Consider the following 24,611-nt stretch of genomic DNA (forward strand, 5'->3'; position numbering starts at 1 on the left):
TCAAGTCTTCTGCCTCCCAGGTCCCCTGCTCCCTCCTTTTTCTCCTACCCCTTAGCTCAGAAGCCTCTTTCTCTATTACTATACAGAAATGTACTTGCTACTGTTTCACCTTCAGTTCCGTGGGTGATGAAATAATTTCTCCTTATTTTCTGGTCCAAGTCCCCAAGGCGATTGTGTTAGGGCTCTCCAAAAAGACAGAACTAATAGGCGATAGATGGATAGATAGATAAATAGATGGATGAGAAGGGATTTATTAGGGAAATTGGCTCAGTCCCTGACTGGTTATGTGCAAGCTGAAGACCCTAGGATGCCAGTAGTAGGGCTCAGTCAAAGTCCAAAAGCCTCAGAACCAAGGAAGCCAACTGTACTTCTTTGCTTTAGGCCAAAGGCCTGAGAGCCCAGAGGGCCACTGGTATAAGTCCCAGAGTCCAAAGGCTGAAGAACCTGGAGTTCTGATGTCCAGGGCCAGGAGGAGAAGGGCAGCCCACTCTGGAAGATAGAGAATTTCCCCTTCTTCCGCCTGTTTGTTCCATCCAGGCCCAGCCCATTGGATGGTGCTGCCCGCATTGAGGGTGGAGCTTGCTCACTCAGTCCACCAACTCTTATGCCAGTCTCCCCCTGGAAACACCTTCACAGACATGGAAATAGTGCTTCACCAGCTCTCTGGGCATCCCTCGATCCAGTCAGGTAGACACCTACCGTGCACCGAGCTGTCCTCTGAAGTTTGGTGCAGTTTGTTGCAATCTCACCAATAACACAGAAGCTCCAGAATGTCTTTCTGATTCAAAACTTGGGAAGTAATAATTCTGAAAACATGGATTTCTAGGTGCTTGTGTTTTCATTCTGTTTACTCACATGCCAAGAGTGAGATGATCATGAGCAGAATTTAGCTGTTCTTGTGTAGGAAGTGGTCCACGGGAAAGGAAAACGGGACATGTTTCTAAATCTCTTAGTTTGTTTTTACAAGGGATATATTTATTGTATTTTAAGTTCTTCAGTAATATGAATTGTGCCCATGACCCCACATCTCGGGAGTGGGGCGGCTTCACCTCTGCACTGTCTCCTTAAAGCACCACTTGTTCGTCCCCTGTCCGGGGAGTGTTGCCCTGAAGTGTGCACAGCCCTGTCCCGAGCCCCTGCTTCATCCAGGTTTTGCGTATGTCGTGTATTGTCCCCCCATTCAGACTGCACCATCCTGATGGTGTAACCCAACCAAATGCTGCTTTTTGATTCCCTTCTAAACCCTAACTCAGTGCTGGCCACATCATGCAATGTGCACGTAAGGAGCCAGAGCCAGGACCAGAAGGCACGGAGCTGACCCCTATCCCCCGCATCCACACCCAGGAGGGACATTCCTGCCCAGGGCCTGTGACATCGCACAGATCTGACCAGTTAGCAGGCAGGGAGCAAAGGCCAGCCATGCTAGGATGAGTGGTCACTCCATTTTCCTTCAGAGCCTCTGTCTGGGAGCCAGACTAGGGAGGGCCAGGCTTCTCAGAGGACCGGGATTCCCTGGGGGTCAGGGCAAGTTTATGTGGTCAGATGGGAATGATAACAACGGCATCTCCTCTGCCCACGTTATGGGTCAGGCAGTCTAAGAAGCTGCATTATCATCGCCAATCACAGATTACAAGAATTAGTTTATGTTATTAGGGTTTTCCAGAGAAACAGAACCCACAGAAGACATATGTATATATAAAGAGATTTATTATAAGGCCACATGTTCATGGAGTCTGAGAGGCCCACAATGTGCTTTCTGCCACCTGGAGACCCAGGAAAGCAGAGGTGGAGTGCAGAGGACTGGCTGCTGGGGAGCCGAAGGGGAAGACTCCAGTTTGCATCTGAAGGCCTGAGAGCCAGGAGCGCTGAGGGCAGGAGAAGCCGATGTCCCAGCTCCAGCAGTCAGGCCTCGCCGCTCAGCCTCTCTCAGCATTTCCTTCACTCAGACCCTGAAGGGGCTGGAGGATGCCCACCCACAATGGAGGCCATCTGCTCCACTCGGTCCCCCAGTAATCTCTCCAGAAACACCCTCGCAAACCCAGAAATAACAGTTCGTGAGATATCTGGTCATCCATGGCCCAGTCTAGTTGACACATAAAATCAACCATCACGGGTTAGTTCCCAATGTCCCACAGCCCATAAGAGCCAGAATCTGAACTTAGAGCCGACTGAAAACATAAGCTCATGACGAATGCAAAGCAGACATGAGGAGCAGGGATCAGCAACTCACCTTGAGGTTTGTGGTGAAAATAACCACTTTTGTTCTTTAACCTTTTAAAAGAACAGCTTGTCCGCTCTCCATTTGCTGAGACAGTGAAATGGCAGCTGGCAGTGGCAGGATGACGAGAAAGCACCCGGGCCAGCAGCCTCGCCCTGCTTCCTGCGTGAGCTGCTCGCCCGCTCCCTCCGTAGCTGACTTTCTGTAATCTCGCCGGCAGTGTGTTGACTGCCTTTCTTCTTGACTGGCCTTTCACTGAAATAACCAGTCCTAAAAGATTTTATAGCGCATGGTCTCAGAGTCATACACTTCAGTCGGTCTTTTCTTTTTTCTTTTTTGTCTGTATCTTTTATTTCATTTATTTATTTATTTATTTATTTTTATTTTACTTCTCAAAATACATTTGTAGTTGATTTTCATGCCCCTTTACCAGTTCCTCTCCAACCCTTCCCCTCTCCCCCACATCATATCTGTTCACTTGACTTAAATAGTTCAAGGAATTTTTGTGGTTATTCTGTCTTCTTCCCGCCACCCTTTGTTTGTGTGTTTATTTATTTATTTATTTTTAGCTCCCACAAATAAGTGAGAACATGTGGTATTTCTCTTTCTGTGCCTAACTTGTTTCACTTAATACTATTTTCTCTAAGTCCATCCATGTTGCTGCAAATGGTAGTATTTCATTCGTTTTTATAGCCAAGTAGTATTCCATTGTGTAGATATACCACAGTTTCCATATCCACTCATCTGATGATGGACATTTGGGCTGGTTCCAGCTCTTGGCTATTGTAAATAGAGCTGCAATGAACAGGTATCCCTTTGGCAGGATGATTTCCATTCCTCTGGGTATATTCCCAGCAGTGGAATCACTGGGTCATATGGTGGATCTATCTGTAATTCTTTGAGGAACCTCCATATCATTTTCCATAAAAGCTGCACTATTTTGCAGCCCCACTAACAGTGAATGAGGGTTCCTTTTTCTCTGCAACCTCTCCAGCACTTATCATTCTCAGTCTTTTGGATGTTAGCCATCCTAACTGGAGTGAGATGGTATCTCAAAGTGGTCTTGATTTGCATTTCCCAGATGCTGAGTGAGGTTGAGCATTTTTTCATGTGTCTGTTGGCCATTACTATATCCTCCTTTGAGAAGTGCTTATTCAGCCCCTTTGCCCATTTTTTAATTGGGTTATTTGTTTTTTTGCTGTAAAGTTATTTGAGTTCCTTGTATATTCTGGATATTAATCCTTTGTCAGATGTATATTTTGCAAATATTTTTCAGTTGGTCTTTTGAGGAAGAGCAAGCGGCATCTGCTCCTGGGAGGCACCGTGCTGTGGGCTGGCCTCTCGTGGGAAAGGAGGTGTTCTTGTGTCTATTGTGACTTCCATATGTAAACGGAGCAGAAAAGTTCATGTATGGAGTCCTCACAGTTGCAGATGTGGAATCCAGGTCAAATTTTTAAAGACATTTCTAATTGAAAATAAGACCAAAACCAAGTCTTTGTCTATCAATGGTTCCTAAGTAGGAGCTGTCCCTGACCTTCCTGTATAAAGAAACCACCTTTTATCTCTGTGCTTATTAATAACTGATAGCTTCTTATTTAATCATCTGTTGTCTCTCCACATCCCAGACCTGTACTCATGCACACATGCATACACACACACACACACACACACACACACCCAACACAGTGCTAGACCTATAGCAGATATCAATAAACACTTGTCAGATGAATGACCTCGGCTTACTGATCCCAGGCAACAAGCTGAGTCCTCACCCTCAGGCCACACTGTCCACTGCTGAGAAGCTCCTTTCAAAACCCAGGACCCATGATCCTTCCATCCCAGCTTCCCAGGCCACAGCTCTGGTGGGGCTCCTGCTGGCTTGCACTGTGCCTTTGGGGGATCTCTTTGAAAAGCTGCCTGTCTAGGCAGACATAGTCCTTGGCTGGGTGCAAAGGCCACAGCAGGGCACAGCTGGCCCCAGTCCTGTGTACCTCTCAGTGTGGCAACGCTGTGCAGGCCCTGCCCGGTGTGGGGTGGGCCAATCACACCCCTCAGCAATGCTGCTGTCAGGGTCTATGCATGAGGGGAACCAAGCAGCTGTGAACAGGATGAGGAGCGCAAACACATGCCACACAGGGGGTGTCTTGGGAATACACTAGGAGAGGAAAAAGCAAGGATCAGAATAACTAGTGTCATGGGAGGTATGTGTACATAGTCTAAATAAGTGTATATACACATTCATATGTGTGTGTGGACACACACACGCCCCCACACACATACTTAAATTTATAAATGGAAGGGTGCACCAAAAACCAGGGGCTTCATCCCCATAGATGGGGTGATTGCAATTTATCATCCAGACTGGTTCATTCTAGGGAAGGAAAGTGGGCACTAACCACTTGGGACATGTAAAGCAGGGATTTTCTGAGCAAAAGGAAGGTATGGTCACCCCACCTGAAGGGGGGGGATGCAGGGATGGGCCTGGGAGGTGACACCCAAGCTCCCCCTCTGTGAAGCTGGGTGACTGCCCTTCAGTAAGACCTGCCGGCCCCCCAGACAGCCTTCCTTGTCTGTGACATGGGTTCTTGCTGAGAGTGGTCTCTAAGAGTTGTGGCTGCAACTTAAGCCAGGGTGTCCCCAAGTCTGCACTCTGCCACTGTTTTCTGAGACCTGAGATGCCATCTGGACCTCACTTCTTGGTCCTGCCAGGAGGCAGTCATCCGTGGCAGGCCTCTACCCAGGGCACTTTCACCTCCCATGTTCCTCAGGGCATTTTCATTGGGTGCACGGGGTGTCTCTGTTCCCAGGAATTCCCTCTCCTCAGGTATGCACTGCAGAATAGAAGGAGGGTGCCTTGGAGAGCCCAGTACACAGAACGTGTTAGGAAGTTCTCGGGGCATGCACATCTTTGAGGATGACTTCATTATATTGCACCTTAGTCTTCTTAGCAGTAAACACTGATTATTAAGCATTTCAGGAATTGTCATATCTTTGGCCAGAAGCCAGATTCTGCTCATAGCCTCAGGTCTAGCATTTGCTCAGTAAGCTCACAGGAAGATGTGAAGCCACAGGTCTAAAAGTGGGAATGAATTTCAGGACTGGTTTTGCTGGAGCAGATTTCTCCCAATGGGCTGACTGCAGTAACTCACACATGCAGGTCATGGTTGTCCCAGATGTGATTCCATTTGCCCCTCAGTAGAACCCGAGGAGCTGAGCCATTTTTTTCTGGCTGCGCTCAACACCGAGGCTCCCAGAAGCACTAGCACTAGAGCATGGTCATGCTGTTGAGGGGTGAGTGCAGAACCAGGACCTGTGCTAAGCCCTGCGACAAGAGCTGGAAGCAAGTCAGGAAGGGCATAATGATTCTCAAACTACCGCAGGCTGTGGCTGGGACCCTCTCTGCCACTCCTGTATCACTGAGCAGATTTGCAGTTGCCCGGATGGCACCCATGCTCACCCACAAAACTGGAGTGCAGAAAGCTTGCTCCGCCCTAGGCTCTCTTCCATCACCTACTCCCAGCTGGGCCAACCACCCCTTCACAGCTGCCCAAGTCTAGCCATGAGGCTCCATGCTGTAGGTGTAGTTCAACTTCATGCTCTGGCCCTGGTACAGAACTGGGTATGGGTGAACAGATGGACAGATGAGTGGTGGATGGATGAATAGATGGATGGATGAAGAAACAGGTGGGTGAGTGGATGGACGGATGGATGGATGAACAGGTGGATGGGTAGATAGGACAGACAGCAGATATGTGGAAGGATGGATGGATGGACAGATGGACAGGTGGATGGATAGACAGATGTATAAAGGAACGGGTGGGTGGGCGGATGGATGGATGGATGGATGGACAAGTGGGTATATGGATGGACAGGTGGATGGAGGGAGGGAAGGAAAGAAAAGCAGAGAGAGGGACAGATGGTGGGTGGGTAGATGGATAGATGAGAGTGGGTAGGTGGGTGGATGAATGGATGGATAGATAAATGGAAAGATGGACGGACAGATGGATGGATAGGTAGATGTTACATGAAGGTAAGAGTTACCTGAGGGCCTCTGCAGTGCCTTTCACAGCACCAGCATATAGTAGGTGCTCAATAAATATTCGTTGGTTTTTCAGTTTGAAATACAATGGCCCTGCTTTGTTTTGCATGAGAAGAATGCCATGCCAGTACAGTGGTGCCTAATCCTTAGTCTCTGCACTGTCGTTACCAGAGGGCCCCTTCTGCATAGCTACTCAGTACCAGAGTGTTCTGTCATGAAGATGTGGCTCAGAGGCCAGGGCTGACAGGGCTGCCTTCCACCTTGCCCTTCCTTCTTTTCAGCATCAATATCTGGCTCATAAACAGCTCATCTCTTTCCAACGCTGACCTCTCATTTACTGAATTAAAGAAGCAGCAGCGCTCCCCATTCTAACCAGGGTATATTCTATTGCCGAGAGTGCAGCTCGTAACTCTCGGTTCTCCCCTCCTTGTGCTGCCTGGTATCCTGTTCATCCTTCCACTTGCCTGGCACTTACTCAGTGAGGGCTTACTGTGTGACAGGCACAAGCAAGCAACTTCCAGAAACACTTGGCCCCCAGTCACCCGCGGCTTGGCCCTTAGGTGTGGCTGGGCAGGAGAATCACCTGGAATGTTTGAAAATGCACAGCCATTGTGTTTAGACTTGGCATGTGTGTGTATAGATACATACTTTTTTTAATCAATATGTATTTACAACATTTCTCTTCCACTTCCTTTCTCCTGCTAAAAAATTCCAGTCCTAAAGCCATCAGGCAAGGCAAAGCAAGGGGGGCATCTGCTGTGGGTGGGGTGGGGGGTGGGAGGACAGGAAGGGCCATGGCCGGATGTCAGAGCCAGACAGGGTGAAGAGGGCAACCTCCAGTTCCAATCCAACTCCACAAAGTTTATTCTATTTGTAACTCAAGTTTTTTCTATAAATTCTACTTGTAACTCAAAGTTTCCTATAAATATTGATAGGTAGATGAATCGATGAATGGATGAAGAGAGAGAGACGAAATGTGTATGTGTGTGTGTAAGTGTGAACTTGGAATGTCTCCTTGTGCCCGGAAGCAAGGAAGTGCTCTATGAAATGATGGGGGATATCACGGACGCAGATCCAGCCAAAATAAGCCACACAGACCAAACAGGAGTATCTAAACATCAAAATAATCACAATAATGGATTACAACTCGTTGAATAAAATAGAAAACCAGAAATCCATAGTGATACCAATAAAGCATAAAGGTGAGGAATGAATATTTGCATAGGTTCAAAGCTCTTCCCCACAAAATGCCTGTTAATTACAAAGGGAAAAGGAACGGCTCTGCAGGACAAAGCCTGGCGGTGACCCTAAGGAGCGGGCCAAGTCAGCATCACTAGTGATGGGACAGCCCGCAGGTCCTCACTTGCTACCTGGTATGATGCCATGAGAAGGACTCAGAATAACCCAGCCTGATGTAATCCTGGGAAATAGAGAAGCCCATCTTAAGGACATTCTATAAAATACCTGGCATGTAACCTTTAAACGTGTCAAGGTCATGAAAGTGAAGGAAATCCTGAGAAACATTCCAGGCTGAAGCAAACCAAAGAGACAGAACACCTAAGTGTGATCCTGACCTAGAGCCTTTGTTCTGAAAAGCAGTGCTGGGACGAGTGGCACACCGTGGATGGCGTCTGGGGATCAGCTGCCTCTGTGTTAATTCCTGATTTTGACAGTTCTGTTATGGTTGTGCAGGAAAATGTCCTGTTTGTAGGAAATATACACTCAACCCTTCCAGGGTGATGGGGCATCAGACTGGCAATTTACTTTCAAATGGTTCAGGGAAAAAAGTTCTTTTTACTATACATACAACTTTTTTGTGAGTTTCTGATTGCTGCCAAATTTTTTCAACTATTAAAATAAGGTAAAATGAGTCACACACACACACACAAAAGAATAAATGAGAAAAAATTATAGGCAGTGAAACACCAAAGTTCCCAAGGTGATTCTGATGCATTACCCAGGGTCACAGCTTCTATTCCAGAAGTCACTGACAGAGGCTGGAAGCTAGAGATAGAGCTGCATCCCCCGGCCATGCCGCTTTGTTCTCCAACAGTCCGCATTTGCTGGGTCTGGTCTCCCCTGCTCCTGTCCTCACAGACCTCTCTCAGTTACTTCTGGGCACCCACAGGTTGCTCAGGAACAAGCCTGAGCTACGTGGGTGGTCTCAACTGGGCACTGCCACCTCACTGACAGCCACTGAGTGCAGCCAGCGCCACATCATGCTGTGAGCTTTGGCCCCCTTCTCAATGTGCTCTTCCTTTTGGGGTGGCCCTGCTGTTGAGGGACATCAAGGCCACAGCCTTCTGCCCAAATGTCTTATAATCTGAGTGAAAGCAGTTCTTGGAGCCTGCTCTTTCCCTGAGCCTCAGACGTGAGCCAGGGGCGCAGGCGGGGGAGGGTCCAGTAACCTGGGTTGCACATTCAGATCACTCCCCCCACCCACTCTGAGGATTGAAATCTGGGCAGCCTGTTCACCATCCTCTTCCATAGGGGTATTTCCCTGAAGGCTCCTCGGTTCTTGATAGTAATGGACTCCAGCATCCATTACTTAGATGTGCCTGGCATCCCTGAGTCCCTGATGGATAAGACTGCAGCCTAACCTGCTGTGTGCAGAAGTGACCGGAAAAGGAGGCCTCAGTCCCCCAGCCCCTGCTGCATCCTTGCTAAACACCCCTATGTCTGCCTTCAGAGAGACCTCCTTGTCTGCATGATCACCAGCAACCCTCACCTGCAGTTTCTCTCTAACTTGACTCCTGAGAACACCCAACCAAGCGTGCAGAGCTGGGACAAGTGCATTTACCATTGGTGGAGGGTGTGGGAGGAGCCTCAGACGGCATGGGAGGGGCCTCAGAGGGACAATGGAAGTGCCATGGGGAGGGTGGCAGAGAGAATATGAGAATATGCTCAGCCCCTAAGCAGGTCTTATCTGTTTTCTTCGTCCCCCTCCTGATTTAGTCCAGTGACAGCCTTGCTCTGTTCTGTTTCCTAGCGTGGACAACTCTGAGGACCCAGTGTACGAGAGCCTGGAAGAGTTCCATGTTTTTGTCTTAGCCCATATATTAAGAAGACCGATCGTTGTGGTGGCCGATACGATGTTAAGAGACTCAGGTGGAGAAGGTAAGTTCCTCGAAGACATGTATTGTACTACTCATGACCCAGAAAGCATGACATCCAGTTACAGAACAGACAATGTGATGCAAAGGTTGAGTTCCCAGAAGGCCACAGATCTCATTTTTCCTCTACTTGACATGTTTCTTCCTCCCGATGGCAGCAGGGATTGCTCCCGGCCGTCCACCCCGTGTGTCAGCAGCATAGCCAGGACTAAGTGCAGAGGAGCTTCTGCCCCCAGCCCCCCATCGTGTGCTCAGAGTGTGGCAGACAGCCCTCACCCCTCCACTGGCTGGGGACTTGCCCCAGGGCTGCTCAGTCCCCTCCACCCCTCTGCAGATCACACGTGTTGAAGAGAAGGGAAAGGAAGACAGAGAGCTGAAGTCAGTGGACAAGGCAGTGCTAGAGCTGGAACTGGCAAAAGGAGAGGCATGGAAGGCCTGGAGCACCCGCACTGTGCATGGCCGCTTCTCCAGTGCTCCCTCCTCCAGCCCCTGCCTCAACCTCCCCACTTTACAGACAAGAAAACTGAAGCCAGAGAGGCTAAGCAATGTCCCCAGCCACCTTCCACCAGGACAGGGAGTGCTCTGTGGCATGTCCTTTCTCCAGCCTGCAGCTTCCTGGAGTCACAGGAGCCCAGAGGGCTGGCCACATTCTGTAAAGAGGAGGGAAAGATGAAGAGCCAGGATGGTGGACCAGGAAGGCAACAAGTGATCCCCCCAGATGCCCCCCACTGCAGCTGCCCCACACACAGTAGTTCCCCTCACCACCAAGCCCCTGTCCTAGTTTGTTCTCACCTTCCCTTCACTCCCATCACCAGCATGAGCCAGTTCTCTTTTGGTGCCATGTTTCCCCTCTTGTCACTTCCAAAGGTGACATCATCCACAAAGAAGGTCTCCTTGCCAGGCAAATGGCCAGCAGTGAGTTGCACAGCGACATGTCCCTCTAGCCTAACTTAAGTTTAGACCTGTGCTCTAACAAAAGTCATGGGTCTTCCAGGGAGTCCTACAGATTAAGATATGGCTCTTTATGCTGAATCACACCTGCTAGAGAAAGTCTGATGTGCTCACTACTGCTATGTGGGCAGGGAGCTGGAAGGACACAGGTCCTGCCTGATGCCACCTCCCACCCTGTGAGGCCCAGCAACTCAGGCCTGCTGAGGTCCACAGCTCTGGAGCGCAGTACCAGGGCTCACACTGAGACCCTGCCATGCAAGCCCAGGGCCCAGCACCGTCAGATCTCTTCAGGGTGGGTCCACACCTCTTTCCATTCTGCCTACAGCCCTCCTGCAGGTGGGCCCCCATCCCTCACCTCTCAGTAGGATTCTCCTGTGAGCAGAACCACACTGCCCAATTTAAATGAAGTGCATGTGGGGAAGGAATGCTAAGAGCTCATCAAAGACGTCACTGAAGTTGACGGTCCCTGCATTCTGCTCAAAAGAGTACAGTGGTCAACTGACTCTAAGGACTAAAGGCAAGATTCTTTATGATGAAAAAGCAGATGCTGCTTTAGGGCAGATACTTCCAGAAGTTATTCTGTTTCAGTGGGGGGGGGGTTAGGCTTTTCTTCCCTCTTTTTTGTGAGTAAGGAAACGAACAAAATTGTGTCCCCATTGCTAAAGGATCCAATCCTGTCTCTCGTTTTCCATCTGACTTACAGCTCGGTCCTAGAGCTCTCTGGTTGGTTCCTTTGGATTCAATAGAAGTGTTTCTCAAAATAGAGAACAAACACGCTCTCAGGAAGTGCAGATATAGTCTTGCATACAAACGCTTTAATGAGCACTAGGAGAGGAAGAAGTGCACCCAGAAAAGCGTGGTTTTTCTGCCCATCTTGGATGACTGTGCCGTCCTGACCACACAGCTCTTGATCACCTCCGCAGGTCTCAGGGCAGCAGGCATCAGGGCAGATCATCCCGGAACCCCCAGCTCTGTCTGTCCCTCAGCACTATCTGCATCCACCCTCCCTGCCCTCAGCTCCTCCCCGCTGCTCAGGCCCTCCCAGCCCTCACTTCCCCCCTTGTCTGTGTCCGCAGCATTCGCGCCCATCCCGTTTGGAGGGATTTACCTGCCCTTGGAGGTCCCTCCCAATAGATGCCACTGCTCACCTCTGGTCCTAGCCTACGATCAAGCGCACTTCTCTGCCCTCGTGTCCATGGAGCAGAGAGACCAGCAACGAGAACAAGGTACCCACTCCTGAGAGGCGGTGCGCACTGGGGTGGGCAGGGCTAGGCGGCAGTGGGCCGTGGGCTCGGGGGAGCCTGGACAGCAGACATGAGAGGCACAGCTGTGCACGCTCAGCGGCGGTGTGTGCGTGTGTGGAGGTTTTCACTGAAAATAGCAGTGCTGAAGTAAAGACGGCGTTTCATTTGAAACACTTAAACAAGTGAATAATCGCGCCACCCTTAAATCACTACTGTTGTTCCCTTTGACGTGTATACAGATGTTCTGCAGATGTAATTAGTCTTAGATGTAAATTTTTCCTTTTTTTAAAGTCCCTCTAGAGCAGGGATTAGCAAACCATGGCCCACCACCTACTTTTGTAAGTTGCGTGTTATTGGAACGCAGCCACATTCTTGCATTGATGTGCTACTGTCCGTGGCGGCTTCTGCACTACATTAGCAGAGCTAAGTAGCAGCCACAGACAGTGTGGCCTACAAAACCTAAAATATTTACTAACTAGCACTTTTCAGGAAAGCTTGCCCACTGCAGCTCTAGAGTAAGCTTCTGAATCAAAAGGTTGATATTTTCTTTCAAATCACTACTGCTGAGTTTCCTGCAAGTAGTTGTTTCAGTGTTTCTGATGGGCTCACCATGCTGGCCCCACAGGCTGTGCAGGGCCACCAAGGAGCTGACCTGGGCACTGGGAGGTCAAGGATGAGAAGACATCACCAAGTGGAGAGGGAAGGGGAGGGCATTTCATACATATGAGCCCAAGAGTCCATTCAAAAGGCAGAACTGGGCTAAGGTTAACTAATCCAGAGATGACTGGCTCAATTCGTCCTCACAACCATCTTGACCAATGGCTGCTGCGTTCAGATTTTAGTAGCTTACTAAATGAATGTGAGGCCTGGCCCCTCAGCTGCCAGGTACTGATCCTGGGACCCATTACACTCGATGGTGAATTTTGTTAGAAAGTAATATTCTGTAAGTTTTAGTAGCTCCAAGCCCCCAGCAGATGTTCGGAACATGGTTAATCCTCGTCCCTCCAGCTGGCCCAGCAGAGCAAAACTCAGAACCAATGATTATGTGGCCAAGGGCCACAAAATCCTTCTGTGGGTTCCAGAGTCCAGGGGATGAGCAGCTGGCCCATAAGCAGGACAGGCTGCAGGTGGACTCCAGCTCTCCCGTGTGTACCCTGCAGGGACCTGAGCAATCACCTGAGCCACGTGTCCCCCTCTGTAAAGTCAGCAGCAGGAACATCCCTTTAACAAACATTTACCTAGAATGGGCTTGTGTGACAGGGGGTTACGGGGTGATTTGCTTCATGAAAGGTATTAATATTTCTATTTTTTTAAATTAATATGTAAGGTAATTATTTAAATAGTTTTACCTTCCTAAATGTAAAAAGCCTGTGAGCCTCCGGGGCATATCCAGGGGCCACACAGAGGTCAGGAAGCCCTGACCCTGTCCCTGGTGCCTCTCCTTGGGGGTCCAGATCAGTGAACCCCAAGAGCAGGGTGCGAGCAGCCCTCAAAGAGTACACTGGCTAGAGATGAGGGGGAGATGTTGATGTGAACAAAAAGCCACCCAACCCTCCAGACTGCAGGGACAGGGCTTACAGATGACCACAGCAAGGAAACGGACACTCAACAACACACCCAAAATGTGTTATGTGCAGAAAAAAGTTTTTGCAGAGCAGCTTGAAACGTTGTCTCTTGCCACTTAGAAACAACACAGCAAGTTTATAAAACTGAACTGGCTGGGTATCTTACAGAACCAAACATAATAATCCTACCTAGCAGGACATGAAAGCAGTTTTTAATCTGTATTTGATGTATAACTCATAGTTAAATCAAACACTAACCTATGTTTCAATATCTTTCAGGCCAAATAGAATGTAACATTTTATTTCCAGTATACTTGACAACAACCATGCTTTTTCTTATGGGATTAATTTAAGAGAACCAATCTCTTTTTAAGTAGAAATTTATCTTAACCTGTTATGAGTGTTATTAAATATTCCATTGAAAGGAGTTTTATAATTTTCTTAATATAGTGATCTAAAATAAAGTGATTTTTACTCAAGATCACTTCTTTATTATACCCCAATCAAATTATCCCATCTGTGTACCTATCTGAATACAATAATGGCAGAAATATGTATCAATGCCAATTACAGGACATTTTGATGAGAATCAGATGAGTTTAAAAAGGCTTAGGAACCAGAAAGTGCCTTAAAAATATGAATGACCTCATTGTCCTTGCAATTGGCCTTCCTTCTCTTCAACCACTTTCTAAGTTTGCCAGTGCCCCCAAAAGCTGGGTTCAGGATAGGGTAAGAAGTGTAGCTTTGCCTGCCCTGCTGGTCAGCCAGCCTCACTGGGCGTGTGCTGTTGCTGCCCTGCCTGGGAGCTCCAGAGCGTGGCCCCTGAGGAGGAGGTCCTAGTCTGCAAAGGCCCCTTGCTACAGAGGAAGAGGAAGAGGAGGGGGCAGGGGACATCCAGACTTTTAGCTCAGACCCCTGCACCCACGGCCGTCATCTTTTCTTGTGTGTGTGTGCGTGATAACTTTATTACAACTAAATTTTATACTCTGCAAAGAAACTCTTGACATAATGTGAAGCCAAGACACAGACTGGAATAAAATACTGAAAAAGGAATTGTATATAAAATATATAAAGAATGCATAAAACTCAACAATAAAAAACAAACACCTCAATTTTAAAAAAAAGAGTGAAGGGTCGACCCTGTGGCTCACTCGAGAGAGTGCGGCGCTGGGAGCACATTGGTGCTCCCGCTGTAGGTTCGGATCCTATATAGGGATGGCTGGTGCGCTCACTGGCTGAGCGCGGTGCGGACGACACCAAGCCAAGGGTTACGATCCCCTTACCGGTCACACACACACACACACACAAAAAAAGAGTGAAAATACAAACAGTTACCTCACCAAAGAAGGCAAATAAGCATGTAAAAATGTTCACCATTATTTTTCACTAGGGAAAAGAAATACCAAGAATGAAATACCAATACCTACCTTTAGTAGGTGTGTGAATAACCCAACTGTGGTTCATCTATTTAATGTAATCCTAATCTCAAAAAAAAAAAAAAAGAAGAAATAAGCTATTAAAACATGCAAAAACATGAAAAATCTTAAATGCATATTGCTTAGCTTTAAGAAGCCTGTCTGAAAGACTGCATACTGTATCATACATACTGTGTCATACTGTTAATATGGCATCCTGGGAGAGATAAAACAAAACTGATGATAAAAAAAAAAAAACAATGTTGCAATTGGAACATGTGGTGGCAGGTTGATAGGGGAAGAATTCTGTATCAGGCTTTGGTGGTTTATACTTGCCTCCACGCATTTGTCAAAACCCACAGAATTTTACAGCACAAAGAATAAATCTGTATTTATGCACATTGAAACAAATCACTGAAAAGGTCAGAGTATCCCAGAATTAAATGCAGAATGTGACAAAGGAATCTAACTATTACACATATACAAAGCACATTCACTGCAGGTGGTGAGAAAATAGGTGCTGACATAAGGAACTTTGGAAGTGAGTGAAATCTGCAAGATTAAAGGCAAAGGGAATCAGACATAAACAGTGGACTTCACTGATTAAATTCTATCTGTGGGGGGTACTAGCTAACAATCCAGAAACTACTACACATCCACTGGAAATGAACAATGAAATTCAGTATAAAACAAGACATAAGGCAGAAAAATCTAGCAGAAGCAGGAAGCTTTTTGGAGAACACAAGGTAATTTATGCTAGAATAGCTATTTAATAAAATAAACATTAAAAAAAATTTTACTCATAGAGCAACATTTGTAGAACACACAGATTTTTTTTTTTTTTCTTTTTTGTCTTTTTTCGTGTCCGGCAACGGGATCGCAACCCTCGGTGTTGCTCCCACACCTCACTCAGCCAGTGAGTGGCCGGTCTGTATGTGGGATCCGAACCCTCGGCGGGAGCGCCACCACGCTCCCAAGTGGCACACTGTAGCAGTGCGCCACCGGGCCGGCCCAGAACACACAGATTTTTACACTGTATAATACTAAAAGGAATGCAGGAAGGAAAGTCTTCAGTATTTCTCATTCCCTAGTCAATGTGGAAGTTCTCACAATGGGAACATTCCCAGGCCTAAGTTCACGTGGAATAGCCTTCACCTGGAGTTCACATGATGTATTAGTCAGGGTTCTCCAGAGACAGAATCAGTAGGATATGTTATAATTATACGAGGGGGATTTATTAGGGAATTAGCTCATGTGATTGTGAAGAGAAGTCCCATGATAGGCCGTCTGTAAAGTGGATGCCAGTAGCATAGCTCAGTCCAAGTCTGAAAGCCTCAAAACGAGGGAAGCTGATGGTGTCCTTGTTGTAAGTCCTGGAACCCAAAAGCTGAAGAGTCTGGAGCTGTGAGGTACAGACAGGAGAAAAGCGTGTATCCCAGCTCCAGCAGAGAGTGAGAGAAATTCACCTTTTTTCTCTATTTTTTGTTGTTATTGGGCCCCCAACAGATTGGATGGTTTCTGCCCATATTGAGGGAGGATCTTTCCCACCCAGGCTCTCATGCTAATCTCCTCTGGGAACACCCTCATGGACATACCTAAAAAGATAGCTTTACAAGGTTTCTTAACACTCCTTATCTAATCAAGTTGACACCTAGAATTAACCTTCACAAGTCCACCCTTGTCAACTTGGTGTCCATACTATCTCCCTAAATACACTTAATCTTCAAATGGGGCAGTAATATAATAGTTTTGCCTAACATGATGCAACTATCCTGAGTACAACTGAAAACACATTAATCCCTTTCTCAGAAGAGGAGGTAAAGTCCTTAGATGAGATTTACCCTTCTCCCAATATCCCATGACTTAAATGCAAATACTATGATGTAAAGTTAACAATATTTAAAGGCTGATATAAAGTCGATAAGCCTCATGACACACAATAAAGAATAAGAGAAACAAAACCAAAGATAATTGCTTAGTATGTGTACAGTATGTACACATAGAGACATATTTTTAACACAACAGGGAGGACAATTACAATCCTCGTTTCTGTAACTGGTCACGGGGTCAAAGCTGGTATTTATAACTAGCCTCTTCTACTACCCGTTCTGTATTCCCTTTGCCTTCAGCGAGCACCTCAACTGGTTATAGTTCTTTACCTGGTGGAGTGACCCAGACCTTCATCCCTGAAGAGTCTGGGCCATCTGTAGTCTTGCCTAGACTTGGTTGTTATAATTTTCCATTGACCTTAATCACAGGGCATGGTAGTACTAAGAGACACCCTAAAGGATCTCCTGTATTCCACATACAATCTTCCTTATCTCCTTTGTGAAGTAGTCGTCCAACTTCCCCTTGGTAGTCTGGTTCAGTCACCCCAGCCAACACTGTAACTCCTTTCTTAGCCTGTGGATTCAGACGCATGAGGAGCCCAAAGTGTCCAGGTGGCGGCTTTAACTTCCAGTTCAGGGGGATCATTGTTGTGTCTCCTGATGGAAGCATTCCTCCCTCTGGAACCAAGACCTCTAGACCTCTGGCAGAGCATAAAGTTGCAGGGACAGGAAGCAAAAATTTTGCTAATGGGTCCTTAGGGTGAATGGTGAGTGGTGCCACTTCTGTTTCTACCCCTTGATTCCTGGACCCATGAACCCTGGCAATGGGAGAAACAGTACCATATACTGGGTGCTGACTTAGAGCATACACAGCCTGCTGGAGAACTTTGCCCCAACCCTGCAAGGCACTGTCACCTAGCTGACACTGTAACTGCAACTTCAAAAGGCCATTGCACCATCCTATCAGACCAGCTGCTTCAGGATGATGAGGAGCATGGTAAGACCAGTGAATTCCATGAGCATGAGCCCACTGCTGCGCTTCTTTGGCTGTGAAGTGAGTTCCTTGGTCAGAAGCAATGCTGTGTGGAATGCCATAATGGTGAATAGGGCATTCTGTGAGTCCACAGATGGTAGTTTTAGCAAAAGCATTTTATGCCAGGAAGGCAAATCCATATCCGGAGTAAGTGTCTATTCCAGTAAGGACACAATGCTGCCCCTTCCATGATGGAAATGGTCCAATATAATCAATCTGCCACCAGGTGGCTGGCTGATCACCCTGGGGAATGGTGCCATATTGGGGGCTTAGTGTTGATCTCTGCTGCTGGCAGATTGGGCACTCAGTGGTTGCAGTAGCCAGGTCAGCCTTGGTGAGTGAAAGTCCAGTTGCTGAGCGCACGTGTAACCTCCATCCCTGCCACCATGGCCACTTCACTCATGAGTCCACTGGGCGGTGACAGGGGTGGTTGGAAAAAGAGGCTGACTGGTATCCACAGAACAGGTCATCCTGTCCACCTGATTATTAAAGTCCTGCTCTATTGAAGTCATCTTTTGACGGGCATTCATATGGGAAACAACAATCTCCACATCCTTTGCCCATTCAGAGAGGTCTGTCCACATACATCTTCCCCAAATTTCTTTCCCACCGATTTTCCAATCATGTTCCTTCCATGTCCCTGACCATCTGGCCAAACCATTGTCTACAGTGCATGGATCAGCATGTAATCACACATCCGGCCATTGCTCCTTCCAAGCAAAGTGCATAACCAAGTGCACTGCCCGAAGTTCTGCCCATGGAGAAGATCTGACCTCACCACTGTCCTTCAGGGACGCCCCATGAAAGGGGCTGCAGCGCCGCAGCTGTCCACTCTCAGGTTGTGCCTGCATATCATGCAGACCCTTCTGTAAACCAGGCCCTAGTCTTCTCTTCCTCTGTCACCTGATCACAGGGAGCTCCCCATGAGGCCACAGGTGCAGGCTGGGGAGAGAAGGAGGTGTAGCAGGAGTAGGAACCATGGGCATTTGGGCCACTGCTTCATGTAACTTACTTGTGCCTTCAGGACCGGCTTGGGCCCAGTCATGTATATACCACTTCCATTTGACGACGGAGTGCTTCTGTGCATGCCCAACCTTATGTCTTGCTGGGTCAGATAACACCCAGTTCATGATGGGGGGCTCAGGTCGCATGGTAACTTGATGGCCCATAGTCAAACTTACAGTTTCTGCTAAAGCCCAGTAGCAGATCAAGAACGGTTTCTCAAAAGGAGAGTAGTTATCTATGGATGATGGCAGGGCCTTCCTCCAAAATCCTAACAGTCTGCTCTGTGATTCACCTATAGGGGCCTGCCAAAGGTTCCAAACAGCATCCCTATCTGACACTTCAAGCACCATTGGGTCTGCTGGAGCATATGGCCCAAGGAGCAGAGCAGCTTGCACAGCAACTGGACCTGTCGCAGAGTCTTCTTCTGTTCTAGGCCCCACTCAAAACTAGTAGCCTTTTGGGTCACTCAGTAGATGGGCTGGAGTAACACACCCAAATGAGGAATGTGTTGCCTCCAGAACCCAAATAGGCCCACTAAGCACTGTGCCTCTTTCTTGGTTGTAGAAAGGGCCAGATGCAACAACTTATCCTTCACCTTAGAAGGGATATGTAGACATGTCCCACAGCTGGAAATTTAAGTAGAAATTTAAATCCACATATTAGGCCCCTGAATTTTAGTCAGATTTATTTCCCATCCCCTGACATGCAAATGTCTTACCAATGAGTCCAGAGTAGTTGCTGCTTCATGCTCTGTAGGTACAATCAGCATAATGTCATCAATGTAATGGGCCATGTAATGTCCTCTGGAAGGGAAAAGTGATCAAGATCCCTGCGAACTAAATTGTGACATAGGGCTGGAGAGTCCTTATACCCCTGAGGCAGGACATTGAAGGTGTATGGCTGGCTTTGCCAGCTGAAAGCCAACTGCTTCTGGACAGGGATGGAGAAAAAGGCATTTTCCAGATCAGTAGCTGCACATCAGGTACAGGGCATGTGTTAATTTGCTCAAGCAGTGAAACCACATCTGGTACAGCAGCTGCAACTGAAGTCACCACTTGGTTAAACTTAGATAATCCACTGTCATTCTCTAGGATCCATCTGTCTTCTTCACAGGCCAAATAGGAGAGCTGAATGGGAATGTGGTGGGAATCCCCACTCCTGCCTCTTTCAAGCCCTTGATAGTAGCGCTAATCTCTGCAGTCTCTCCAGGGATGTAGTATTGCTTTTGATTTACTATTTTCCCAGGTAGAGGCAGCTCTGATGACTTCCACTTGGCCTTTTACACTATAATAGTCCTCATTCTACAGGTCAGGGAGCCAATGTGGGGATTCTGCCAGCTGCTGAGGGTGTCTATTCCAAATATGCATTCTGGAACTGGGGAAATAACCACAGTATGGGTTCAGGAGCCCACTGGACTCACAATGCATCTGACCTGGGCTAAGACTCCATTCATCAACTGACCCCCATAAGCCCCTGTTCTAACTGGAGGGCCACTGTGACATTTCGGGTCTCTTGGAATCAATGTCAATTGAAATCAAGTGTCTAATAGTCCCCAAAAGGTCTGATTATTTCCCTTTCCCCAATGCAGTTACTCTGGTAAAAGGCCGCAGGTCCCCTTGGGGAAGGATGGGAGAAGAATTAAAAGTATAAATTGTTGGTAGTGTACCAGGGTCATTCCTCAAGGGGACCCGGCCACCCCTTCATTCAGGGGGTTCTACGTCTGTAAACTGGCTCAAGTCTGGGAATTGATGGAAGGGCCATGGCTCTCTGTTTTCATGATTCAAGTTAGACTTTTGTCCATTTGACCCAGAAGTTTTCTGTTTATACAGATCAAGTAAGAATTGAGCAGGCTTCCTATCTATTTGACTTCTAAGAACACCAAGATTAACTAACCAACACCATAGATCTACAAGAGTCAGACTATTCTGATTGTCGCTTTGCCTCTGCTGTCCATTATGGTAACTGTGCCCACCTTGCCTTTGTGGGTTGAGTGCCGCCACTTGTTCCTGCCACCCCGGGATCCAATTAGTCCCATTGCATTTAAGTGTTACAACTACCTGACTACGGTTCCCACTGTAATGTCTGGTATAGCGAGAAGAGCAATAACAGGGCTCTTCAGGGATTCTAGGTCTCCCCTCACAAATCTATTTCTCAAAGTATCGGTAAAAAGCATGTTTTCTGAAGCCTCCCAGTGTGGGTGAGTAGGTTTCACATGATAATCGACTCTAGCATTCCAATCTCCCTAAGCCTTTGAATTCCTTCATCTAGACTTAACCAAGGGAGATCAGGCATCTCTAACTCACTCACAGTGGGCAATCTTTCAATCCATATTTTAACCAACCAGCCAAACTGTTAGCACATTTCTTAAGTTCCTGAGCTGCAAAATAAACGCAGAATCTCTGCTTAGTGGGTCCATATCAATAAATTCAGCCTGGTACAATGTTATGTTCCTTCCACCATTATCCCATAACCTTAATATCCATTCCCATACACATTCTCCCAGTTTCTGCTTGCATGAAGTAGAAAATTCGTTTAGTTCTTTTGGAATGTAACACACCACCTCATGGGTCACGCTTTGTACCTCACCGTTAGAGGCCCGTGCCTTGAGTCTAGTTATAGGTCTAGAATCAAAGACGGGTGGTGGGGTGGGTCCTGAGGAGAACCAGCATTGTCTTGCTCAGTGACTGCCTCAGGGGAAGCCTTTACTGTGTCCTTAGGCAATGCAGAGTTAAGCCCCTCAAACAGAGATGGAAAAGCCATGTCTCTGAGGGTGGGGGTAGGGAGTTCATTTCTGGCAAATGAGACTCAATGAAATTTAGGGGTTCCATGTCCCCAGCCTCATCAGAGTCTTCCCACAGATCCCCATCCCAACTTGCAGGATCCCATTCTTTCCAAACCAATGCCCCCACTTTAGCAGTAGATACGCTACCAGGCTGATAACTCAACTGCTGCTGTAGTTCAGCCAGTCTTATGGTGAGAGCTTGTGTTTGATTTTTGGCAATTTCAGCCCTGAGAGTACTGGATAGAAGATTCTGGCCCAGAGCACACTTAGAAATTTTTAGGTCATCTACGTGGCACTTGAGCCAAGAATTCACATCCCTGACTCTTCATTTTCTTCCCTCACTTTGTCCAGCAACTCGCCAGACAATGTCATTATAGTCCTTGGATTTCCACAAATACTTAAGGTATTATGCATACAGTTGCAGTCACTGCATCCCTTGCCTTTTACAAGTGGGGAATCAGGAGTATCACATGGATTTATTCTCTTTGAACAGGTCATGCTATGGACTGTCAGTGCTCTCTGTATTATAAGTTGAGCTGTTAGCACCTAAAGCCCAGAAAACTGAAGAAATTCATCCTTACGATTCTGTTTCTCTAGAACCACTCCCAGTACCAAAATCTGTATTAGTCAGGGTTCTCCAGAGAGACAGAATCAGTAGGATATGTTATAATTATATGAGGGGGATTTATTAGGGGAATAAGCTCATGTGATTGTGAAGAGAAGTCCCACAATAGGCCGTCTGCAAACTGGATGCTGGTAGCATGGCTCAGTCCAAGTCTGAAGGCCTCAAAACCAGGGAAGCTGGTGGTGTCCTTGGTGTAAGTCCTGAAGCCCAAAAGTGGAAGGGTCTTGAACTCTGATATCCACAGACAGGAGAGAAGACAGTATCCCAGCTCCAGCAGACAGAGATTCACCTTTTTTCTCCATTTTTGTTCTCTTTGGGCCCTCCTGTTGTTTTTGATATTGTTGACTTTTGACCCATGGACCTCACAGAGGTCCACAAGGCATGTGATCAGGATCTGTGGGTGGGACTTGCTTGTTATGGACCTGTCACTGGCTTGCAGAGGGGCATGGGTCCAGAGAGCTGAGTCCTGCTGATTCAGTGCACAAAGGGCGTGTTTACCCCTCAGACATCTGCCCACTGGTCCTTGCCCCACCCTAAGGACCACCAGCTCAGGAGCCCTGAGGCACAGTTTCAAAGGGATGCCAACTGTGGTCAGCTCTGTGGACAGAACTGGCAGAGGGTCTTTCACTAGTACCCCAGATTGTCAGCCTCTGCCACGAGCCTGGCCCATCCCTTCCTGAGTTACACAGCAGGCACAGACACCTGGCTCCTCCACCAGGCCTCCCCAAGGTGTACATGCCCATGGGAAGAGTGCTACCAGGAGCCCACCAGCAACCGCCACACTGTTCTTGAATTGGCCCCAGCCCTGATCTCTGCATGACCTGTGGGTCTCTCCCTTGGGCTGTACCAGGCTTCTGTGGGCCTACCTGCCACTGATGCATGATGCTGGAGCAAAAGCATGCTTTCCACAAAAACCCCCCTTCAGGAAGGTGGAGCAAAAGCACAGGCCACCTGTCCTGCCTACTGGACTCACTGCCCTGGAGGTGGGTGCAAGCATCCTGGCCGGCCAGAGTGACTACTCTCAGAGAAGACCCCTGGATGCCTTGTCCCTTGAGGACACACCTGACTCATGCAGTGAAAACACACTCCAGGGGCTGACAGTGTCACTACCCACTTCTGGCATGAGTTTTGGAGCCCATGGATTGTTTTAGGAGCTGAACACTCCCTTAGCCTGAAAGCTTCTTTAACAGTACAGTTTCCATAAGTCCATCAGTATTTTTTCCACTTTTGTCTTAGTTTGGGCAGCTATAACATAATACCATGACCGGGTGGCTTATAAACAACAAAAACTTATTTCTCACAAAAACTTATTTCTCACAGTTCTGGAAGCTGGGAATTCCAGATCAAGGTGCAGGCAGATGCAGTGTCTGTGGGGGCCTCTTTCCTGGTTCATAGTTGGTGGCTTCTTGCTGTGTCCTCGTGCAGCTGAGAGCGAGAGGAAGAGCTCTCATGTCTCTTGTCATAAAGGCACTAATCCCAATCATGAGGGCTCCACCCTCGTGACCTAACCACTTGCCAAAGGTCCCACTTCCTCTTACCCTCAATGAGGATTAGGCCTCAACATATGAATTTTGGGTGACACAAACATTCAGTCTATAGGAATCTTATTCCGTAGACTAATAACCAACCTAAAGATCATGTCTGCATATAAACTTTCAGCCAGAAAATTTGTATCTACCACCTATGGCCTTGCTGCCCTGCCCAGCCCCATTCTTGGGGGCTGACCTCAGGTTAACTCCAGGGGCATTACCCCTCATCTGACATGTGCCGTTATTTATAATGGGGGGATAGAAGGCGGAGGCCACGTCTCCCCCACATCCTCTGCTTCCTTCTGCCTGAGCTCCTCTTCCTGTAACTCATGGATAGAAGGCCACAGGCGGTTAGCCCACACATACAGCGGCCTGCCTGGCTCCTGTTTCCTAGCACTGCAGCCTGCTAGGCAGGGTGACCACGGGTGACTGTTTGCCTGAGTGTTTGAGGCCTGCCTCTCAAGAGCACGGACTTCCCAGCCCAGAGAGTGGAATTCCCATTCCCGTGTCCCTCCTCCCTCCACAGTGCCACCTTTTAGGAACCAAATTCCATATCAGGACGACTTATATTCGTGCAAAACTGTGTATGAATATTTATAGGAGCTTTATTTGTAATAGCCAAAAACTAGAAACAACCCAGATGTCCTTCCTGGGTGAATGGTTAAATGAACTGTGGTACATCCACACCATGGGATGTGGAAAAGTGCTCAGCAGTGAAAAGAACATACGTGATACACATGATAAATTGAACTGGTCTCAAGGAAATTACACTGAGTGAATAAAGCTGATCCCAGAAGATTACATACTGTGTGGCTCCAGTTATGTAGCATTATTGAAATGACAAAATTATGGAGAGGTGAGAACAGATTAGTGGTTGCCAGGGATTAGGGACAGAGAGGGGTGTGTTTACAAAGGGACCCATTGGTGATGTAACTTGTCTTGACTGAGGTAATTACACAAATCTGTACTTGTGATACAATTGCATAGGACCAAACACACACACTCACACACACACACACACACACACACACACAGTTGAGTGCATGTGAAACTGGTGTAATATGTTACAATCAGTAGACGATATTGAGGTCAATATCCTGTTGAGATACTGTACTATTGTTAGCAAGTTGTTACCACCAAGGGAAACTGGGAGATATGTACACAGGACCTCTCTGTGCAAAGCTACTTCAAAAAGTTCGTGGAAAAGCAGAATTGAAAGACACTATGAATCTTTCCATGAACTTTTTGAAGCACCCTCATATT

At 47.5% G+C, this 24,611-nt stretch overlaps 1 protein-coding gene across 1 annotated transcript in view; it reads left to right on the plus strand.

Annotated features, from left to right (window-relative positions):
* Positions 1 to 24,611, plus strand: part of OTUD7A (OTU deubiquitinase 7A) — a 107,089-nt gene that overhangs the window by 72,608 nt on the left and 9,870 nt on the right. Inside the window, exons 7-8 of the mRNA XM_008568549.1 lie at positions 9,247 to 9,374; positions 11,398 to 11,547. Coding sequence (XP_008566771.1) covers positions 9,247 to 9,374; positions 11,398 to 11,547 — 278 coding nt within the window. The remainder of the gene's footprint in view (positions 1 to 9,246; positions 9,375 to 11,397; positions 11,548 to 24,611) is intronic.

This window comes from Galeopterus variegatus, unplaced genomic scaffold (genome assembly GCF_000696425.1).
Source record: "Galeopterus variegatus unplaced genomic scaffold, G_variegatus-3.0.2 Scaffold422, whole genome shotgun sequence".
NCBI classification, from domain to species: domain Eukaryota; kingdom Metazoa; phylum Chordata; class Mammalia; order Dermoptera; family Cynocephalidae; genus Galeopterus; species Galeopterus variegatus.